We start from the raw sequence: 17,617 nt of genomic DNA, 5'->3' as shown, positions 1-17,617 counted from the left end.
ATGGACTTTCTTTATTTCCATTTTGCCCTCTGTGAACCATATAACCTTTTAAGCACTAAAATTACCCTGACTTTCTTCCAGTCTGTTGGCAGCCTACCAGATAAGAAGTCTGAGAAGCTTAAAAATATTTTTCAAATGGCAGAAATGCAGTGCATTCAAGGTTGCCTTAAAACAGTTTTTCGTGTTTAATATATGCCATTATATACTGTTCCATAACCCTGTGGTGATAACAACTGTGTCTTTGCTTCAGAAGCTCTAAAATAGTTTATATAAATAAACTATAGAGTAACTATAGGGATGCCAGTTAAAGTTTATTAAAGCTATTGGACCACTCTGCAGAGCTCTTAACAGGTAAGCTGTTCAGGCAAAGGTAATCAGCAGTCATTCGTTGGCCTATACAGTTCTATAGCAAGTTTTTTATGAATAAAGGCACTTCTTTGCAAGACATTTTACTTTACGTCTTGCACACAAATGCACACGTGCTGAAATGGTGCATTAGAACTTAGTATACAGTTAATGGATTGCAGTTAGGCGCACACTGCAAGGACCTTTTTAAACTGCATTTACTTTCCAAATAAGCTTTTTTCCCCTTGTGCTTTTGTTCTTATATGACAAATACTATTAGCTGTTGTCCATTGTTATTGGTTAGTTAAAACTGAAAGGAAAATGCCGCTGAATCACACTGTTACTCATCCCCATGGTTTAGTCTCTGATATTAAAGGTAATTGAGAAAATCACAGTGGAGTTTAAATGCAGATCATTGGTGCAATTAATCTCTCCAGGCTGCCACCTACTAGCAAAGGCTCCCTGTTTTTGTGCTGAGAAACATCTGCCTGGCAAAAAGAGGGCCCTGAGATGGTCTCTTTCCCCACAGACAATGCTTATTTTCATTGTGGCAATTAGTCTGTGATTACACATAACATATAGCTTGAACTATTACCTCAATAGGGTTGACTGTCTGCAAGCCTGAATGAAACACTACTAGTTGCTCAGAGTCCTCGGAGGTGTGCTAGCACAGGCTGCTGTTATTGGGCTAAATACAAATGCTTATGTGTTTTATTCAGCATATACCTGTACCTATTTTATCAATGCTCTAGGAACCTTCATATAAATAGTATAATTACATCCTTAAAATCTTACAGATATTTATATAATCCTGGCCACACATGTGGGCTGAGTTTCCTAATATCTGACTGATAACAACCCGGGACATGAAAGTTGGCCACACATTTGGATGGACACCTTAACTGCAGTTTTATGAATCAGGCCATTTGTTGGCTCTATTTTCTTATTTTTTTTTATTTTGGGGGCAACCCACACACAGATCATTATACAGTTTAGCCAGAAATATACACAAAAACTGTATGTATATGTGCGGGCATCTCTAATTTAGAGATAGTATTTGCCAAGTACTATGCTCTTCTGTGAACGTGTACAGGGGCAGTATACCCCCTATTTCAACATGAATAGCTCAATGAATATACTTGTTGTTCCATATACTGAATGTATGGTGTTTGTTATTTCTCCCAGGTCACTGTTTCAGGAGAAGACAGTAGTAAGAATAATTGCCAGTACACAGAAGAGCCCTCTGTATAATGAAGTGCTCCTTATCTCAATGCCTAAAATGCAACTTAGGGAAGAAATGGGTTTGTTTCTACAGAGTTCATTATCTCATTTTAAACCAATTAGAGATAATTAGAAGAGAGGTGGTAGTGCAAAAATAAAAGCAATTTGGGTTTTACAATACCAAAACAACAAATTAAAATATGCAGAATACATTTTCAATACAAGTCCTATTGATGTTCAAAAAAGGTATTTATAGGTGTGTATATGCAACTTTAATTCTTGCCTCAATGTTAATGCTTATTGATGCCTATTTATAGGTGACCGTGGTCTATCAGCTACAGCAGATGTTGTCATTTACATCCTGGATGTCAACGATAATATCCCAATTTTGGTGGGAGACTATTCTGAAGAATATTTCTGCACCCCAAGAAGAGACAATCAGAGAATCATCATCAGGGCTTTTGACCTAGACTCAGTGGAAAACAGTGCCCCGTTTACCTTCACACTTTCAAATGAGCCAACACTTCAGTCAAGATGGAGGGTAACGGCACTTAATGGTATGTATAGGTTTGGAACTATAGTTGTAGATCACTCAAGCATCTAGGCAATGCAACAACCAATATGAATGAAATAGTCTAATTGGTTGTTAGCATATCCTTCAAGACGAGATTTTTTTCCCATGCTTCCTCTATCCATGTGTAATTAAACTGCTTAACCTGAATTGAATATACAGGGTGAAACTGTACAAGCAGCCTTTCAATGCTTAGCTAATTTCATGCAATGCATAAAAATATGGAGTCTTTGCATTTTTGATGTATTAATATTGAGTGAGTGGGTAGCACCAAGCGATGGCATAGCTTACATTTACTCCATTTCCTAACATAATCTTTTAAAGCCCTCTAAACCCTGCTCAGCCATGGAAAAGATGATCATTGCACAAGAATTGTCCTGACCCTACAACTCCCGCTGGGAATACTGTCTCTAGTTTAATAGTAGCCAGAGTAAATCTTAGGGGTGTTATTTATTATTTGCTTTAGGTTTAGTAACCCATAGCAACCTGCTTGCAGATGTTTGTTTTTAAACTGTAGACAAGCAAATGCTACCTGATATTTAGAACCAAAGCTGAAGATTTTGAGCTGTGAGAAATGTTATTTGTTTTCTGTTGAACTGCATCTCCCTGTCAAACACCTGAGCAGGCAGTATAAGCAAACATATCAACTCAACTCAACTATAATAATATTGTCCAGTCTATTGTAAAAATGTAAAATATGAGTATTAGAAACCTGTGTGTCAGTAATTAAATATTGTTTATTTACAATTTAGGGACACATGCCTATTTATCAATGGGGATTAGTTACCTGGAGCCTAGGGTGCATTACGTTCTAATCATTATAACAGATAGTGGGACACCCCCTCAAAGTCAGCATGTGCACCTTCCAGGTAAGTGAATTTTATTTTATGAACATTTACATTTTTGATAATTATTACTTCTTCCAATATTTTCTTGATTTTTCAAATATATTACATAATAACCTAAAATGCATATTGGCCATTTTATGTGTATTTAAAGCACACAGGGGACAATACTGGAAAAGAGGGAGGGGGTATATATAATTTTAATGCATGAAAACCTTGAGTGGATCTGTGTTTTGCATTGCTACCATGCAGCACTGGGAGTCTGAGGTCAGTTTAGCTTGGGCATTCTCAGCAAAGAACTGTCCTCCCCATATCTACATGGGTTTTCTCTTAGTACTTTGGTTTCCTTCCACACTCCAAAATATTCAGGCAGGCTAATTAGCTCCTGCCACCTTGAAAGCAAAACTGAAACCTGGATAGGACTGCTGGGCAACCAAAATCCCAAAAGTGACACAGGAAAAAGAAAAAACAAAGTTACCGCAACTGGATGTGCAAATATCAAACTAAGGGGGAGATTTACCAAGACCCGACTTTTTCGCGCAGCGTGTGATTTTTTCGAGCGCCCGCACGAAAAATTCGGAAAGGTTCTGCCACTGTTTACAATAGTTCGATACGAAAATTCCGTGACTTTCGGATCGCCAATACGATATTATCGTGACTAATACGATTTTTTGGTAAGCATTTTCGTGATATTTGCGATCTTCAGAAATTTCCGTTTCCAATCTGAATTTTTCCCATTTGGGATTCGAACTCGTGTTTTGCTAAATCTGCCCCTAAATAATTTGCCTGGTGGTTTTTAGTGTGTGAATGACATTTGCACCCAATTCTTCAGCTGTAAGTGTGCTGCACTTATTGAGGTGCGAAGGGAACCCTGGAAGTGGCAGTAACTCAAGAGTTTCCTTACATCAATAGGCACAGCAGCGCTAAATTCAGTTAGCGGGGAGCCTGAAATTTTCTTTTCTGGGGTGACTTTATGCCACTGGCTGAGGTGTGGGGACAGTGTCAGCAGCATAACTAATCTCAGCCAGGCCCCCCTGCAGAAAGATCTTTTGAGAGGCCCAGTGCAGTATTAACAAACCCTACCAGCCCTGGGCCCATTCCCTCCACCCACTCTCTCTCATTCCCCAGCCTGCTCATGTATAGCTCCCTGCCCACTCATCAATCTAAGAGTGGGTTGGGAGTAAGGATTTATATGCGAGTAGGCCGGAGGACATGAAAGAGCGGTTGGAAGGTGTTCCCCAGGCCCCTCTCCTGACCGTGGTGTCAGCTTATTCTATTTCTACACCACTGGACACTGGGTACAGGTGAAGGCAAAAACTGCTGGAAAACTTGTAAAGCATCTGTGTGTGCATCTGTGTTGTAATGTCTGAGACAGATGCATATGAGGAACCTCCTGATTCCAAAAAACTGGATTGTCTTCAGAAAGGAAGCAGAAATAGCCTGGCAGGGTTCCATTTTGGGCCCAAGCTGATCTGTCATAACATCAACTAACCAGGGTAGAACTATTGGCTAACCAAAGAATCCTTAGTTGAGACCTGAAAAACCCTGCTAGTAATGATGAGCAAATCTGTCCCGTTTCGCTTTGCAGAAAAATTTGCGAAACAACATTTTGACGTGACTGCTCCCATTTTGGCGCGACCGTGACTTTTTTGACGCGCAACAAATTTTTCCGTGGCTAATTTTCATGAAAATGCGTAAATTCACTGGAAGTCCATGACTGCCGAAAAAATTCGCTCATCACTACCTGCTAGTATTAATCCTTATCATTGCCCTTTCTCTGGCAATGCCAGCACTGTACTTTACACAAAAGCGGTATATCAGCAAGTGAGCCAAAAACAAAGATGGGCACTTGGCCAGCATCATGGTGCCCCCATAGCAAGTCAGAACATGTACCCCTGATGCCAACATGAGCACTGCGTGAAGATGCATAGCAAAGCATCACACAGGCAAGGAGGCATTTGCTAAACAGAGGGTACCTGGGGACAAGTGTAATAATAAATAAGAGCCAATGTTCCTTTAAGGTGTTCTCTTGTGCACTAAATTCTTTTTCCAAGCACACAGAGCCAATCTAAGAGTGCCCACAGCTGCTGTAAAAAAAAAATAGCATTTTCTCTAGTATTCAGTGCATATTTTAACTGTGATTACAGAATGGTTAGGGAAAAGAAAGCAAAACTTTTCTGCTGTCAAAGAAAGGGGGCTAGATCCATTCAATCATCCAGGTCTGGCAGCCAGACAACCAGCATGGCTGCAAATCCATTCAGAAAGTGGAGGGGATCAGTTACTGAAAACACCCACAATGATAGGAAATACTTTAATGCGCCTTCATACTTGTGAATGAGCCTTGCCTGCCTGCAAACACCCCTGCACCACCAGTGATTGACAGGGTCTGCACCAGATCAGTTTCAGTAGTAGTAGGTTTATTATGTTACCCAAATGATTTGACCTGCATTTTACACTGTACGTCAAATCATTTGGGTAACATAACAGACCAATGAATTTGTTGGTGTTGCTATGGTCAAAAAGTCCAAAACATACTGTAACAATTATTCCTGTAATGACGAGGAAATACATTGAATATGTACATCTAATCAGCACATGTGATATTTTGCCTATAAATTAATACATAAACATAGGTTTCAATTATCACACAATTTGTTCAACCTTTGTTACAAAATCTTCACACTATTATAATACATAAGTATAGGAAAAAATCAATTATAGAAACTTTTTAAGGACAGAGGCCAACCAAAAACAACTTGAGCTTTTTAAAAAGTTAACATAATTTTATGCAACTTTGTCATACAGGATAATAAAAGCCATCGGAAGTTAGCAGCTTACTGGACTTTGTATGGGGCCCTCTGATGGGCCTGTCCAATCTATACCTGGGATAAAATTGGCTAGACTGGCAGTTTTAAAAATATGGTCAGGGTGAGAAAACACATTGATATAGGGGCTGACAGCCAACATTCCTGTCTTTGTGATCCGTTCAGCCCATTATTGCTCACCTCAAGGGCATATTTGGGAAAAATCCATTTGGCAAGATCTTTCAACTAATGACCAGCTTTAGACTGTAAGCTCCACTGGACCAGGCGCTGTTGTAAATGATGAACAATCTCAAGCTGGAGAAAATTAAGTTTAATAAATATAAGCCCAATAACATCTTATGAAAGGTACTTTTGCTCTACTGTTCTACTAGCATTTACTCATATACTGCTATCCATTGCAAACTGCATATTTAGCAAAACACTTCAGTTTATAACCCAGTTGTCAAAAACAAAGGCATTTCTGCAGCACTGCTTCACTGACATAACGATAAATTAGATATTCTCTAGAATAGTTGGATATTCTCTCCATTTCCTCTAGGAGTGCATTACATTTTGTATTGACAATGTTTTCTTGCCCCAGTTTGTTTTGGGGGAGTCATGACAAATGTACATGTGGGGAGCAACATAATTTATTTTTCATTATTTAACTTATTATTATTATGAGATCAGAGTTCTAGTGTTTAATAGCAGGCGGCAACAGCGACCTTTCCTCTGTCATTGATCCCTCCTTGACCTTGAATCAAACAGTAATCTGTATCTCACCACTATGTCCTCTATTTCCCTTTGAGTGGAAGGTGATATATCATAAATGAATACAAACTAAACTCCTGCCTCTGACTTTTGCTGACTACAGTAAATCGTCAGATAAAGTTCCATACTATTGTAACATGGAGTTCCATGCGCAACACCGAGTGGAAATATCCACGGGTTTTGGTAACTTTCCCCTACATTTTCTTTATAGTACATCCAGGCAACAGAACCATATTTTCATTTGCCCGGTCAGCTTTAGACATTTCATGTAATAAATATGTAACAAAATAACATAATAATCACAGCTCAGTTGCAAAGTATACAAATATAATGTGCAGTAAAAGTTATTGTAACATCATCGTGACATCTAACACCCTTATCCAGTACAGCCATTCGCTCGCCTAATACTTTTATATGGTAATTGTTTTTATCACTAAAAAATTGCATATGCTGTAAATAGCCCCTAATAGAGGTAAATATAGAAGCAGGGTTTTTCTACAATATGTCATAATTAGTAACAGTACCCTTGCATCTTCTGTTTTTTTTTAAACAAAAGGCATTGAGCCATTACTTGAACCTATCAAATAGTGCTCCCCTGGGAGTAAATTCCGCAGCTTTCCTACTCTCGCTGTACAAAAACAACCTCTACAGCTGAACATGAGCCTTTTCTTCTAATCACAAGGGGATCCCCTGGTGCCCTGAGGTTTACCAGAGTGATCAAAAGCCCAAAGAAGCTTTTGTTATTGACATTGTCCAGTCATTCTATGCTCCTTACATAATGTCATTTAATGTTATACATGCTACAGCAGGGATCCCCAACCTTTCTTACTTGTGAGCCACAGTCAAATGTAAAAAGACTTGGAGAGCATCATAAAAGTTCATGGAGGAGCCAAATAAGGGCTAAGATTGGCTATTAGGTAGCCTCTATGCACACTATCAGCTTACAGGAGGCTTTATTTGGTAGTACATCTTGTTTTTATTCAACCAAAACTTGCCCCTAAGTCAGGAATTCAAAAATAACTACCTGGTTTGGGGGCACAGAGAGCAACATCCAAGGGGTTTGTGAGCAACATGTTGCCCCCGAGCCACTGGTTGGGGATCACTGTGCTACAGTCTTTTCTACCATGATCTATATAATGGATAAAACATATTTTGCCATAATCGCTATATTGCCAAAAAACACGAGGACCTTAAATGTTACCATAGTTAAATTCATCATATAAACAGCCACAATTACTTTAATATTCATTACATGAATCAAAAATGTATATTATCATAGAAATATAACATGCTCTCCACCCATTTACTGCTTTCCACTTCAAATATACTTTAAGGGGGGTATTTACTAACCCACTATTTATGTGTTTACATAGAAGGAGGCCTTTCACCTTTCTCCCCTCCAATGACAATACAAATGGGTTGAAGTGACGAATGTGGAGTGACTTTAATTTTTTTATAAAAAAATGACAGCTCTGCAACAATGTGCCCACATAAGATTGCCTATCTTGATAAGCTGATAATATATAAATGAATAATAGCAATTGCAGGATTGGATGACTAAAATGTTTCATGTTGCCATTGATGGGAACAGATTAGAAGCTTACTGGTTTTTTTATTTTATCTTTTTCATTAAATTAATTCTTAGAACAAATCATTCTGGGCTCATAAATAATGTGTAAAATGTAAATCTGACTTCCTCTTTTGTAAATTGGAGTGTCCTAATAACTTTCTTAATATGTCACTATGTTTCAGTCATGGGTGTACCTTGTGCCCCCTGGGTCTGCCAGCAGAAAGTATTGTGGGCTTCCCACCATGACCTGCAACCTTTCCCTCCCATTTGCCACCTATTGTTACACAAAAAATACAAATAATACAGTATAGGTATAGGACCTGTTATCCAGAAAGTTCGGGTCCAAGGGTATTCCAGACAAGGGGTCTTTCCGTAATTTAGATCTCCATACCTTAAGGGCTCTGGCACACGGGGGAGATTAGTCGCCCGCAACAAAACTCCCTGTTCGCGGGCGACTAATCTCCCCGAGTTGCCATGACCCGCCATCCCGCTGGCAAACATGTAAGTCGCCGGCGGGATGGCACACGCGGCAGCGCGATTTCCCGAAATCGCGCTGCCGCGTGTGCCATCCCAATGGCGGGTCATGGCAACTCGGGGAGATTAGTCACCCGCGAACAGGGAGTTTTGTCGCGGGCGACTAATCTCCCCCCTGTGCCAGAGCCTTAAGTCTACTAAAAATCAATAAAACATTAATTAAACCAAACAAGATTGTTTTGCATCCAAAAAGGATTATTTATATCTTAGTTGGGATCAAGTACAAGGTACTGTTTTATTATTACAGAGAAAAAGGAAATCAGTCTTAAAATGCTGAATTATTTGGTTAAAATTGAGTCTATGGGAGACGGGCTTTCCATAATTCAGAGCTTTCTGGATAACGGGTTTCCGTATAAGGGATCCCATACCTGTATTATATAAGTACAACTTTCTACAGCAGTACTCTTCCTATATGGCTTCTTGCAGTAGATAGAATTGTTGTTTAACTCTCAGAACTGAAGAAGCTGGAAGAAAACTGTTAGAGAAAAAAATTCTTACATACAGGGTATAAGCCAATAGCAATTCTCACTTTGCAGTGTACAATGCAAGCTTTCCCCTAGAGAAAAAAATATTTACTTTGGCAAGAAATATTACTGCTAATGGTTTCTTTTCACCAATGACTGAATCATTCATTCTACTATAAGTGTATTGTGAGTGCTGAAGTACAAGTCCTGGTGAAAAACATTGGTTTATTTTTTTAGAAGAGTAATGGTGTGTGTTTGAGACAGATATGACAGATCTTGCGCAAACTGTGTCATATATATGCAGACATGAGGAACATACTGTAGCTGTTAGATTTGCAGAGAATTATTTTTTCTACATGGTTATGGAAAGCAGTGGAGACATTGTAAAAGTAACTATAAGTCCATGAAAGAGGATGGAGCCATCATGTGCATTGCTCACACGTCTCCAAGCAATGAATTACAGAGTACACAGCATCCCTTGTAAACAGTAGCATTCCCATTTACTAATCCACGAACGTCCGAAAAGCGTCCGAATGTGTTTTTTTCGTAATGATCGGTATTCTGCGATTTTTTCGGAAATTGTCGCGACTTTTTCGTAGCCATTACGACTTGCTCGCAAAATGACGCAACTTTTTCGTAGCGCTATGACTTGCGCGAAAAGTCGCAACTTTTTCGCAGCTTTCACGCCGATTACGAAAGTTTCGGATGCATTCAAGCTTCAGTATGGAGACTTTTCTTGGGCCAGGTTGGAGCTGCAGAGTGCCATTGAGTCCTATGGGAGGCTTCCAAAATCATGCTAAGTCTGAAAGTTTCGCCCGCCGCTTACGAGCGCTCAATACAAAAAAGTCGCGACAAGATACGAGCAAATCGTAATGGCTACGAAAAAGTTGCGACTTTTCGCGCAAGTCGTAATGGTTACGAAAAAGTCGCAAACAATTTACAAAAGTCGTAACGGCGACGAAAAAATCGCAAAAAATACGAAAAAGTCGCAAAATGTTCGTTTTCCAATCGGAATTTTTCCAATTCGGATTCGTGGGTTAGTAAATCAGCCCCTAAGCCTTCAATGCCCAACATCAGAACTAGGGCTTCTCTTTGACCTTCTCTTTGATTATAAAAGCATAATTTCACCCCCATTAATCCCTGTAAGGCTAAAGGAGACCATACACATTAAGATCCACTCATTTGGCAAGTTTGCCAAATAAACAGATCTTCTCCTTATATGCCCACTTAAAGTTGGTTAGCCCATTGGGGGTTCCCATACCCGCGCAAGATAAGCTGCCAAATTGGTTTAAAGCACCCCAGCTGTAATCTGCCCGTGTATGGCCACCTTAAGCCTTCTATGCCTATTACAGAAGATACTTTCTAAACCTCAGTGCAGTAACCCACCTCTGCTGTAGGGTTATTTTTCCAGTATTTCTAACTATGTATACCAAAATGCCCTAAAATTAAGCACTCACTTTAGAGGCTAATGCCATGCCTCTGCTCTTGAGGTACTATTTTCTCAGATTCCCTTCCAGTCCCAAATCTGAAATATGTCTATGTTTCCTAACATCATGCTGACAGTGACATTTTTGTTGTGTTGGCAGCATATGTAACCAGTCTTCATTTAGTTTGGGCACCAGTTCTCTCAAATCAGGGGCCCAGTAATTCCAGAGGACTTAGGGAGTATTTTTTATTATGTTCCATCAGTTAAGTAAGGGAAGGTTATCCCTAAAACAGGATAAAAGGCATTTACATATATATATGTAAACATGATACAAAACAGGATAAAATTGTACTAAATTGCACGATTTTACAATTAGGGTTGCAGTTACAAAATGATAAATATGAAAACCTTAAAAAGTTGGTGGCATCTTAGCTTGGAAGAGTTTTCGGAGTTTGCTATCTAGTGATTTGCAGTATGGTCAATTGTTTTGTAAAGAAACATTGGATTGATCTGTAACATTGAATTAGAGTATTATGTACACAGAAGCTTATGTTGAAAACAACTGTACCCAGGCATTGTTACAGCCATGTCAATAGTTCTTGTGGCGGAACATTCTATAAGTGTTTTCTGTTAGGGCAATCATTTCAGTATTGTATAATACAGTAAAAGAATTGTGTTCCTGCAGAAAAGTTGGAGCCCTGTAGATATACAAACAATGGCACCACTTACTTGCCTAAATCCATCTTCCAAGGAAAAAAAAAACATTTTCCAGTAGTAGATTTTATACAATTCCTTCTATGTACAAAACCAGTTCTGCAAAAGTGGAACATTTTAATATGGCCAGAAAGTCATTAGGCTGTAGAAAAGGCCAAGTATAATTGCAAAATAAAACGTTTAACATCAGCACTTTGCTTTTTCATTACAATGGAGACGGCTCTTAGCTTCCAGCAATTCCTTGACATTTTGGATCAAACAACACAAATAGATTTTAATCCTTGCAAGGAACAAAGTTCAACAATAACAAAATAATCATGTTTTTTGGCATTTATGCTAATCTTCTGGCAGCCTTGTGATGCCTTATTATGTCTTAACCTCTCACAAACTAAGGGCTTATCTCTGTTACTACCTGAACCTCTTGTGACTGACCTGTGGTAAAAGCTTTTTGTTTGTAATAGTGATAAACATTTTATTACTGCTGTTATTCTACAGATTAATGTTAAAATATTGTTCTACAGATTAATGCTAAATTATTGTTCTACAGATTAATGCTAAATTGCTGTTCTACAAATTAATGCTAAATTGATGGTAACATTGACAAAGTAACTTCCAAACTGGAGGAATAACAGATGCAGTAACAATGGGCCAAGCTGCACTACTGCAATGACCCAATGCAACAAAACAAATGTTTGCTTTCACTGGCATTTCTGCAGTTTCTAAAAATTGTTGCCATGTGCCCAAAATGTGCACATTGCTAGTGAATGATACTAGTGCTAGTGCAAGAGCTGAACTACATGGTCAGCACTATTGAATTAACAATATTTTTCTAACAGGCTGCCCAACAGGAACTTCATTGCTAGAAAGTGATAAAAACTGTGATATATTTGTGCAACTGACTGAAAGATAAGACACAGTCTTCCAGTTATTTGGGAATGCCCCAAGCTGTAACTCCCACTGACTGTCACAGGAGAAGAGAAAGGTGTAGACTTGTGATAATGGCAGTAACAAATTGCTACAATGATAAATCAGCTTTGTGCTCATTCAACAGGACATAAGAAGCTGCTTCAGGTGCAGCTCAGAATGTGACTGAAATTGCTGATGGAGATTAGCACTGAATTTCTATGCAGACCATTGCTAGTTTTGTTTTTCTTGTGTTTACATAAAAAATCCATTTTGTGTATTGTGCATAGACCTTTATTGCACATGATGTTAACTTGAGTTCTCCTTACTAAGGAGAACAAATTCTTCTAATTACTAGACTTCCCTCCCCAGACTCCATCCGTAAGCCATTACTAATAATTAGCTTAATTAAAGGCAACAAGACAGCGCATTTCCACTCCGAGACCTCTTGGTAGTATATTAATCTCAGTTAGAGCCTCTCAACTAAGAAGTCCAATAAGGAATTCCACCCTTAAAGGAAAACTATACCCCCAAACAATGTAGGCGTTTATAAAAATATGTTGCATAAACAATATGTATGTATTTATATGTAAAACCCTGCTTCATCTAAATAAACCATTTTCATAAAAATATAGTTTTTTGGGTAATACTAAATAGAAAACGGTCATTTTAAGAATTAAAGGCCACCTCCTGGGATCATAGGATTCACAGTGCCCACAAACAAGCCAAGGCACACATACATGCTAGGCCACATCAGCCAATGAATGGACAGAGTTCTGTCTTTTGCTTCCACACTTCTTCCTGTTACAGTTAGAGCTGCATTATTTCTGGTCACGTGATCTCCGAGGGAGCACACAGCCCATCACTAAATGGTGGATCAAGGGAAAGGATGTAAAAGGGCAATATTTACTGATATATATATATATATATATATATATATATATATATATATATATATATATATATATATATATTCCAGTTTGGCATGATTCTTTAATACATAATAACATAGTAACATAGTAAGTTGGGTTGAAAAAAGACATACGTCCATCACGTTCAACCATAATGCCTATATATAACCTGCCCAACTACTAGTTGATCCAGAGGAAGGCAAAAAACCCCATCTGAAGCCTCTCCAATCTGCCGCAGAGGGGAAAAAATTCCTTCCTGACTCCAAGATGGCAATCAGACCAGTCCCTGGATCAAATAACATAAAATAAATATCTATTGGTTAAGTATTCATTCTGTGGGTATAGTTTTCCTTTAACTATTTTGGTTTCATTGCAACAGCATTATATATTGTAAGTGCAATCTTCTTTTATTTAAATGTTTAGAAATAATATGCCATGATAATTACAGTGTATATACTTTGCTTTTGCTTGGGGGCCCTTGCCCAAACTACAGACCAGGGATAGCTTCTGCCTCTGACACTGATTTACTCTGATAGACTCTAGGAGTGCCCTTGGCTTGTATGCAGTTTTACTGCAGCACCTCATCATGGACATTTGTGCCAAGCAGTTGTGTATAATGTACTTTAACTAGTACAGCAACACGCAGAAAGTTACCCTGCAGGCTTTTCATAAGAGATCTTTTCAGTGGTCAGATAAGTAAACCCCAAATCATTCATTCTACTAAACAGAAAGGCATCACAATGCATGATTAGGCCTTCTGTCTCAGAATCTGTTATGCAGAATGTTCAGGACCTGGGGTTTTCCAGATAAGGGGCTTTTCATAATCTGGATCACCTTAACTCTGCTAAAAAATCATTTAGACCTTATATAAACCCAATAGGATTGTTTTGCCTTCAATAAGGATTTAATTATATCTTAGTAGGGATCAAGTACAAGGTACTGAATTATTCGATTATAATGGACTCTATGGGAGATTGCCTTCCTGTAATTTGGAGCTTTCTGGATAATAGATCCCATACCTGTACTACATTGTTTCTTAAGCTTTTTTGTAGTTGAACTGACTGTCTATAGCAATAATCAGATTCATTTGATTTATGTTATAAACTACAGACTTGTCAATGTACTAACCAGTTGTTATTCTTTCATGTTGACAGTGACTGTGTGCCGTTGCAGCACCAGGGGGTTTTGCAAGATAGAAGTGGAAAAGATGGAAAACATGCCAACAATATCATCTGCTCTTGGCATCTTGCTGGGAACTTTAGGAGCCATAGGTATGAACCAAATACCCTACATATGTATGTATGAAAATTAATAGCAAGCTACAGAGCACTGACAAATGCGAACATATATGTTAATTTGTATCACTGTGCTATTTTTTTCAATCTGCACCAGACCTAGCAAAGCCAACAGCTGTGCATTGCAGCTAATTTTATGAGTTGATTCCATAGCCAGCAGAAACATTCAGGTTAAGGTGCCGCTAAAGACCTTGAATGCAGAACTGCCTTGCAGTGCCTTTCAGTGGCATTTCTGCCATCAGGTAAAGTCAGGGCCACTTTAATAAAAGGGCAAAATGGGCATTTGCCTTAGGCCCACCATGCACTGGTCTTTCATCTGCAATAGCTTTGGCAGACCCCTTATTATAATAAGAAAGAGGTCTACCCCAAACCTTATATTAAATATATATATACAGAGTTTATGTGCCATGTGGTAAAAAACATAAGGGTTGATTCACTGCGATAACGCTTATCACATGCTTTTTTGCGTTAAAATAGACGCGGAAAAAAATGCGCAATTCGCTAAAGTATTATCGCATGCGTTAAGTCGCATATCGTGTGCGTTAATTAGCATGCAACCGTATGCGTTAATTTTACTGCATTGCGTTAATTAGCGGGCAGAAACAATACTAATACATGATTCACAAACCCATAGACGTAAATTAACACAAATATCCTTTTAGTGAAAAACGCGAAAAATAAGACGCAGACACTATTAAAACCAGGGTCCCCAAACTTTGCACAGTGGTTTATACTATATAACTGTGGTCCAAGGTTAGAAAAAGTGGGCAGAGCCAACAACAGATCAGATTTCATTCAGTGACTTCACGTTTTTCAAACCAACATGAAGTTTGTTCTCAAACTTCCCTTTCTAGTTACAATTATTTTATAGCTATGACAGTTCTAATTCAGCTTTCTAATGTAATAAAAGTCTGGTTGCTGCATGGGCTTGACGTTGTACCAGGGCCGGATTTCTCTGTGAGGCGCCCCGAGGCCGCCCCTGTGGCTATCCCCCTCTGCGCATGCGCGAACGCGGCCCCCAGTGCGCATGCGCGAATGCGACCCCGTGCGCATGTGCGAACGCGCCCGCTCCCCAGTGCGCATGCGCAAACGCTTCTTTAAACTCCCATACGGAGCAGTGGGGAGAGGTCCCAACTGCTCCAAATTTAAAAACTTTCTTGCGGCGGGGCGGCATGCCGCCCATAAACTTCTGCCACCCTAGGCCCGGGCCTTTGTGGCCTTTCCACAAATCCGGACCTGTGTTGTACACAAATTCTGAGTGTTGTTGCAAGATGTGACATATATTTATTGTATTAACAACTTGTGTTTTTTAGGTTTCTTCTTAATTATAATCTTCGCACACATGTCACTTGGAGCCCCCAGCAAGCAGACTAGAAAATCTGACACTGTGTAATGCCTGTTGCTTGAAGAGAAAGAAGTGTGTAAAATCTGTAAAGCTATTGGACCAAAAGCTTTTGGCTGTCAGGAATAAAGCATTTATTTTAGCCTTCAGCCTTTTGTGCTTTAAGAATTCAGACTGTGCATATAATTTCCTTTGTTTTAATATCTTTAAAATAGGGGCCTCAGCTCTGTAACCCCCATGAACCACAATTCCCATAATCCTTACTTAGCCAGTAGGCTGTATGTTAAACATTTAACCTAAAAAACTATCCATTTAGTATCTTTTATATGGATGAAATTGTTAATTTAAATGTGGTTTTAGTTACATATCTTTGGAAAGCACCAGGTTTGGACTGGGCCTCCGGAACACTGGGAAAAAACCTGGTGGGCCCCGGCGGCCCAGACCTGATCCCGCTGATCCTTCGGTCTCCCTCCCCCGACACGCTGTGGGTAAGTTTAATTTACGCACACTCGGGGAAGGGGATCAGAGGGGTGGGGGGCGGCTGGGACCATTGGGGGGTGCAGGAGCCCCTGAGGCAGAAACCCAGGTGGGCCCTGCAACCCCCCAGTCTGCCCTGGAAAGCCCTATCATTTCCATGACCCTTTCTGATAAAATGACTTATGGGTTTTGGGATTAGCTATCAATATGGATGCTGCAAGAAAATGAGAGAATGTTAAAAGTAAAGATTATTTTTTGGACACTAAGAAACTCACTTGCGTAATTAGTTCCTTCAAATCCCCACACCTCTTTATTTCATATGATTTGTTTTCTAGCTGCTTCATTTTAATGCTTTAAATAAATATCCTTTTTTACTGAAAATCACTTAAACATAAAATAACCCAGCTTAGTTACCATCAAATACAAGGTACTGTTTTTTTTACTATAGATGGGAAAAAGAAATCATTTTTAAAGTTTAAATTATTTCCTTGTAATGAGCTCTATGGGATATGGCTATTATTTAATTTAAAGCTTTCTGCATATCTTCTCCCATACCTGTACCTGTGCTTTATCTTATAGCATATCTTTTTCAATCTTTAAATTGAATGGTTGATAAGCACTAAGTACTATCTTTGTGACTATGACTCCTAATGTTACTATTAGCACACACAATAAATGACTGAATTGTTTAGACATGCCCATAAAACATTGTCATCTGTACTGATTGTGAAAATTCATATGCCTTGTAAACAATGTTCAGTAAAGAATGTAATAAAATTCATTAATGGAAAAAATATGTGTAGTGCATCCAATTTTTCCTTTGTGTGTATTAAATATAAGCTTTGTAACCCGAAGTTCCTTATTCACGAGTTATACATTTTACTGCTTGTGCCAGGGTGCAGTGTAGAGAGGGAAACTTCTTACTGAAAAGGGATTTTTTGTACCAATACATCACCTTCTAAGAGTCTAAAAGAAAGGTCTTAAAAAAAAAATGCAATTTGTTTGTTATTATTTATGTCAGTTTTACATTCCTATAAGATAATAGAGCCCAAAACCACCAATATAATTGGTAGGAGGCAATCAGGGAATTGTTTTTCAGAAAACTGCTAATAATCACTCTAATGAGTATAATTGAATTACTATTCCAAATTCTACTAATAGCATTTTTCCGACAGCATAAAATTATGCAGTAACATTGCTAAATTTGCCATGGGAAACTCATCTTCACTAAATATGTAGCCTACCAACTGATCAGATAAACCACAAGACAATTCAAGGATTTTCCACTCTTCTTTCAAGTAAATTTCCATTTCTAAGATGTTCCATTTTTGGATAGTGTTCTGCTTTGTAGAAATATTTGTTCGCAGCTTATTATATATATAATAGATCGTATAATTGTTTAGACTGTGCCACCCAGTCAGCTA

General features: G+C 38.7%; 1 protein-coding gene across 1 annotated transcript in view; it reads left to right on the top strand.

The window, feature by feature from the left end:
• Positions 1-16,987, top strand: part of cdh16 (cadherin 16) — a 73,610-nt gene extending 56,623 nt beyond the window's left edge. Inside the window, exons 15-18 of the mRNA XM_002941993.4 lie at positions 1,884-2,123; positions 2,890-3,006; positions 14,234-14,350; positions 15,688-16,987. Of these exons, the coding sequence (XP_002942039.3) occupies positions 1,884-2,123; positions 2,890-3,006; positions 14,234-14,350; positions 15,688-15,767 (554 nt within the window). The 3' untranslated portion in view covers positions 15,768-16,987. The remainder of the gene's footprint in view (positions 1-1,883; positions 2,124-2,889; positions 3,007-14,233; positions 14,351-15,687) is intronic.
• Positions 16,988-17,617: the final 630 nt, after the last annotated feature.

This window comes from Xenopus tropicalis, chromosome 4 (assembly GCF_000004195.4).
Source record: "Xenopus tropicalis strain Nigerian chromosome 4, UCB_Xtro_10.0, whole genome shotgun sequence".
Classification (NCBI taxonomy): Eukaryota; Metazoa; Chordata; class Amphibia; order Anura; family Pipidae; genus Xenopus; species Xenopus tropicalis.
Note: the sequence above shows the minus strand (reverse complement) of the source record. Positions and strands in the feature narration are given on the sequence as shown.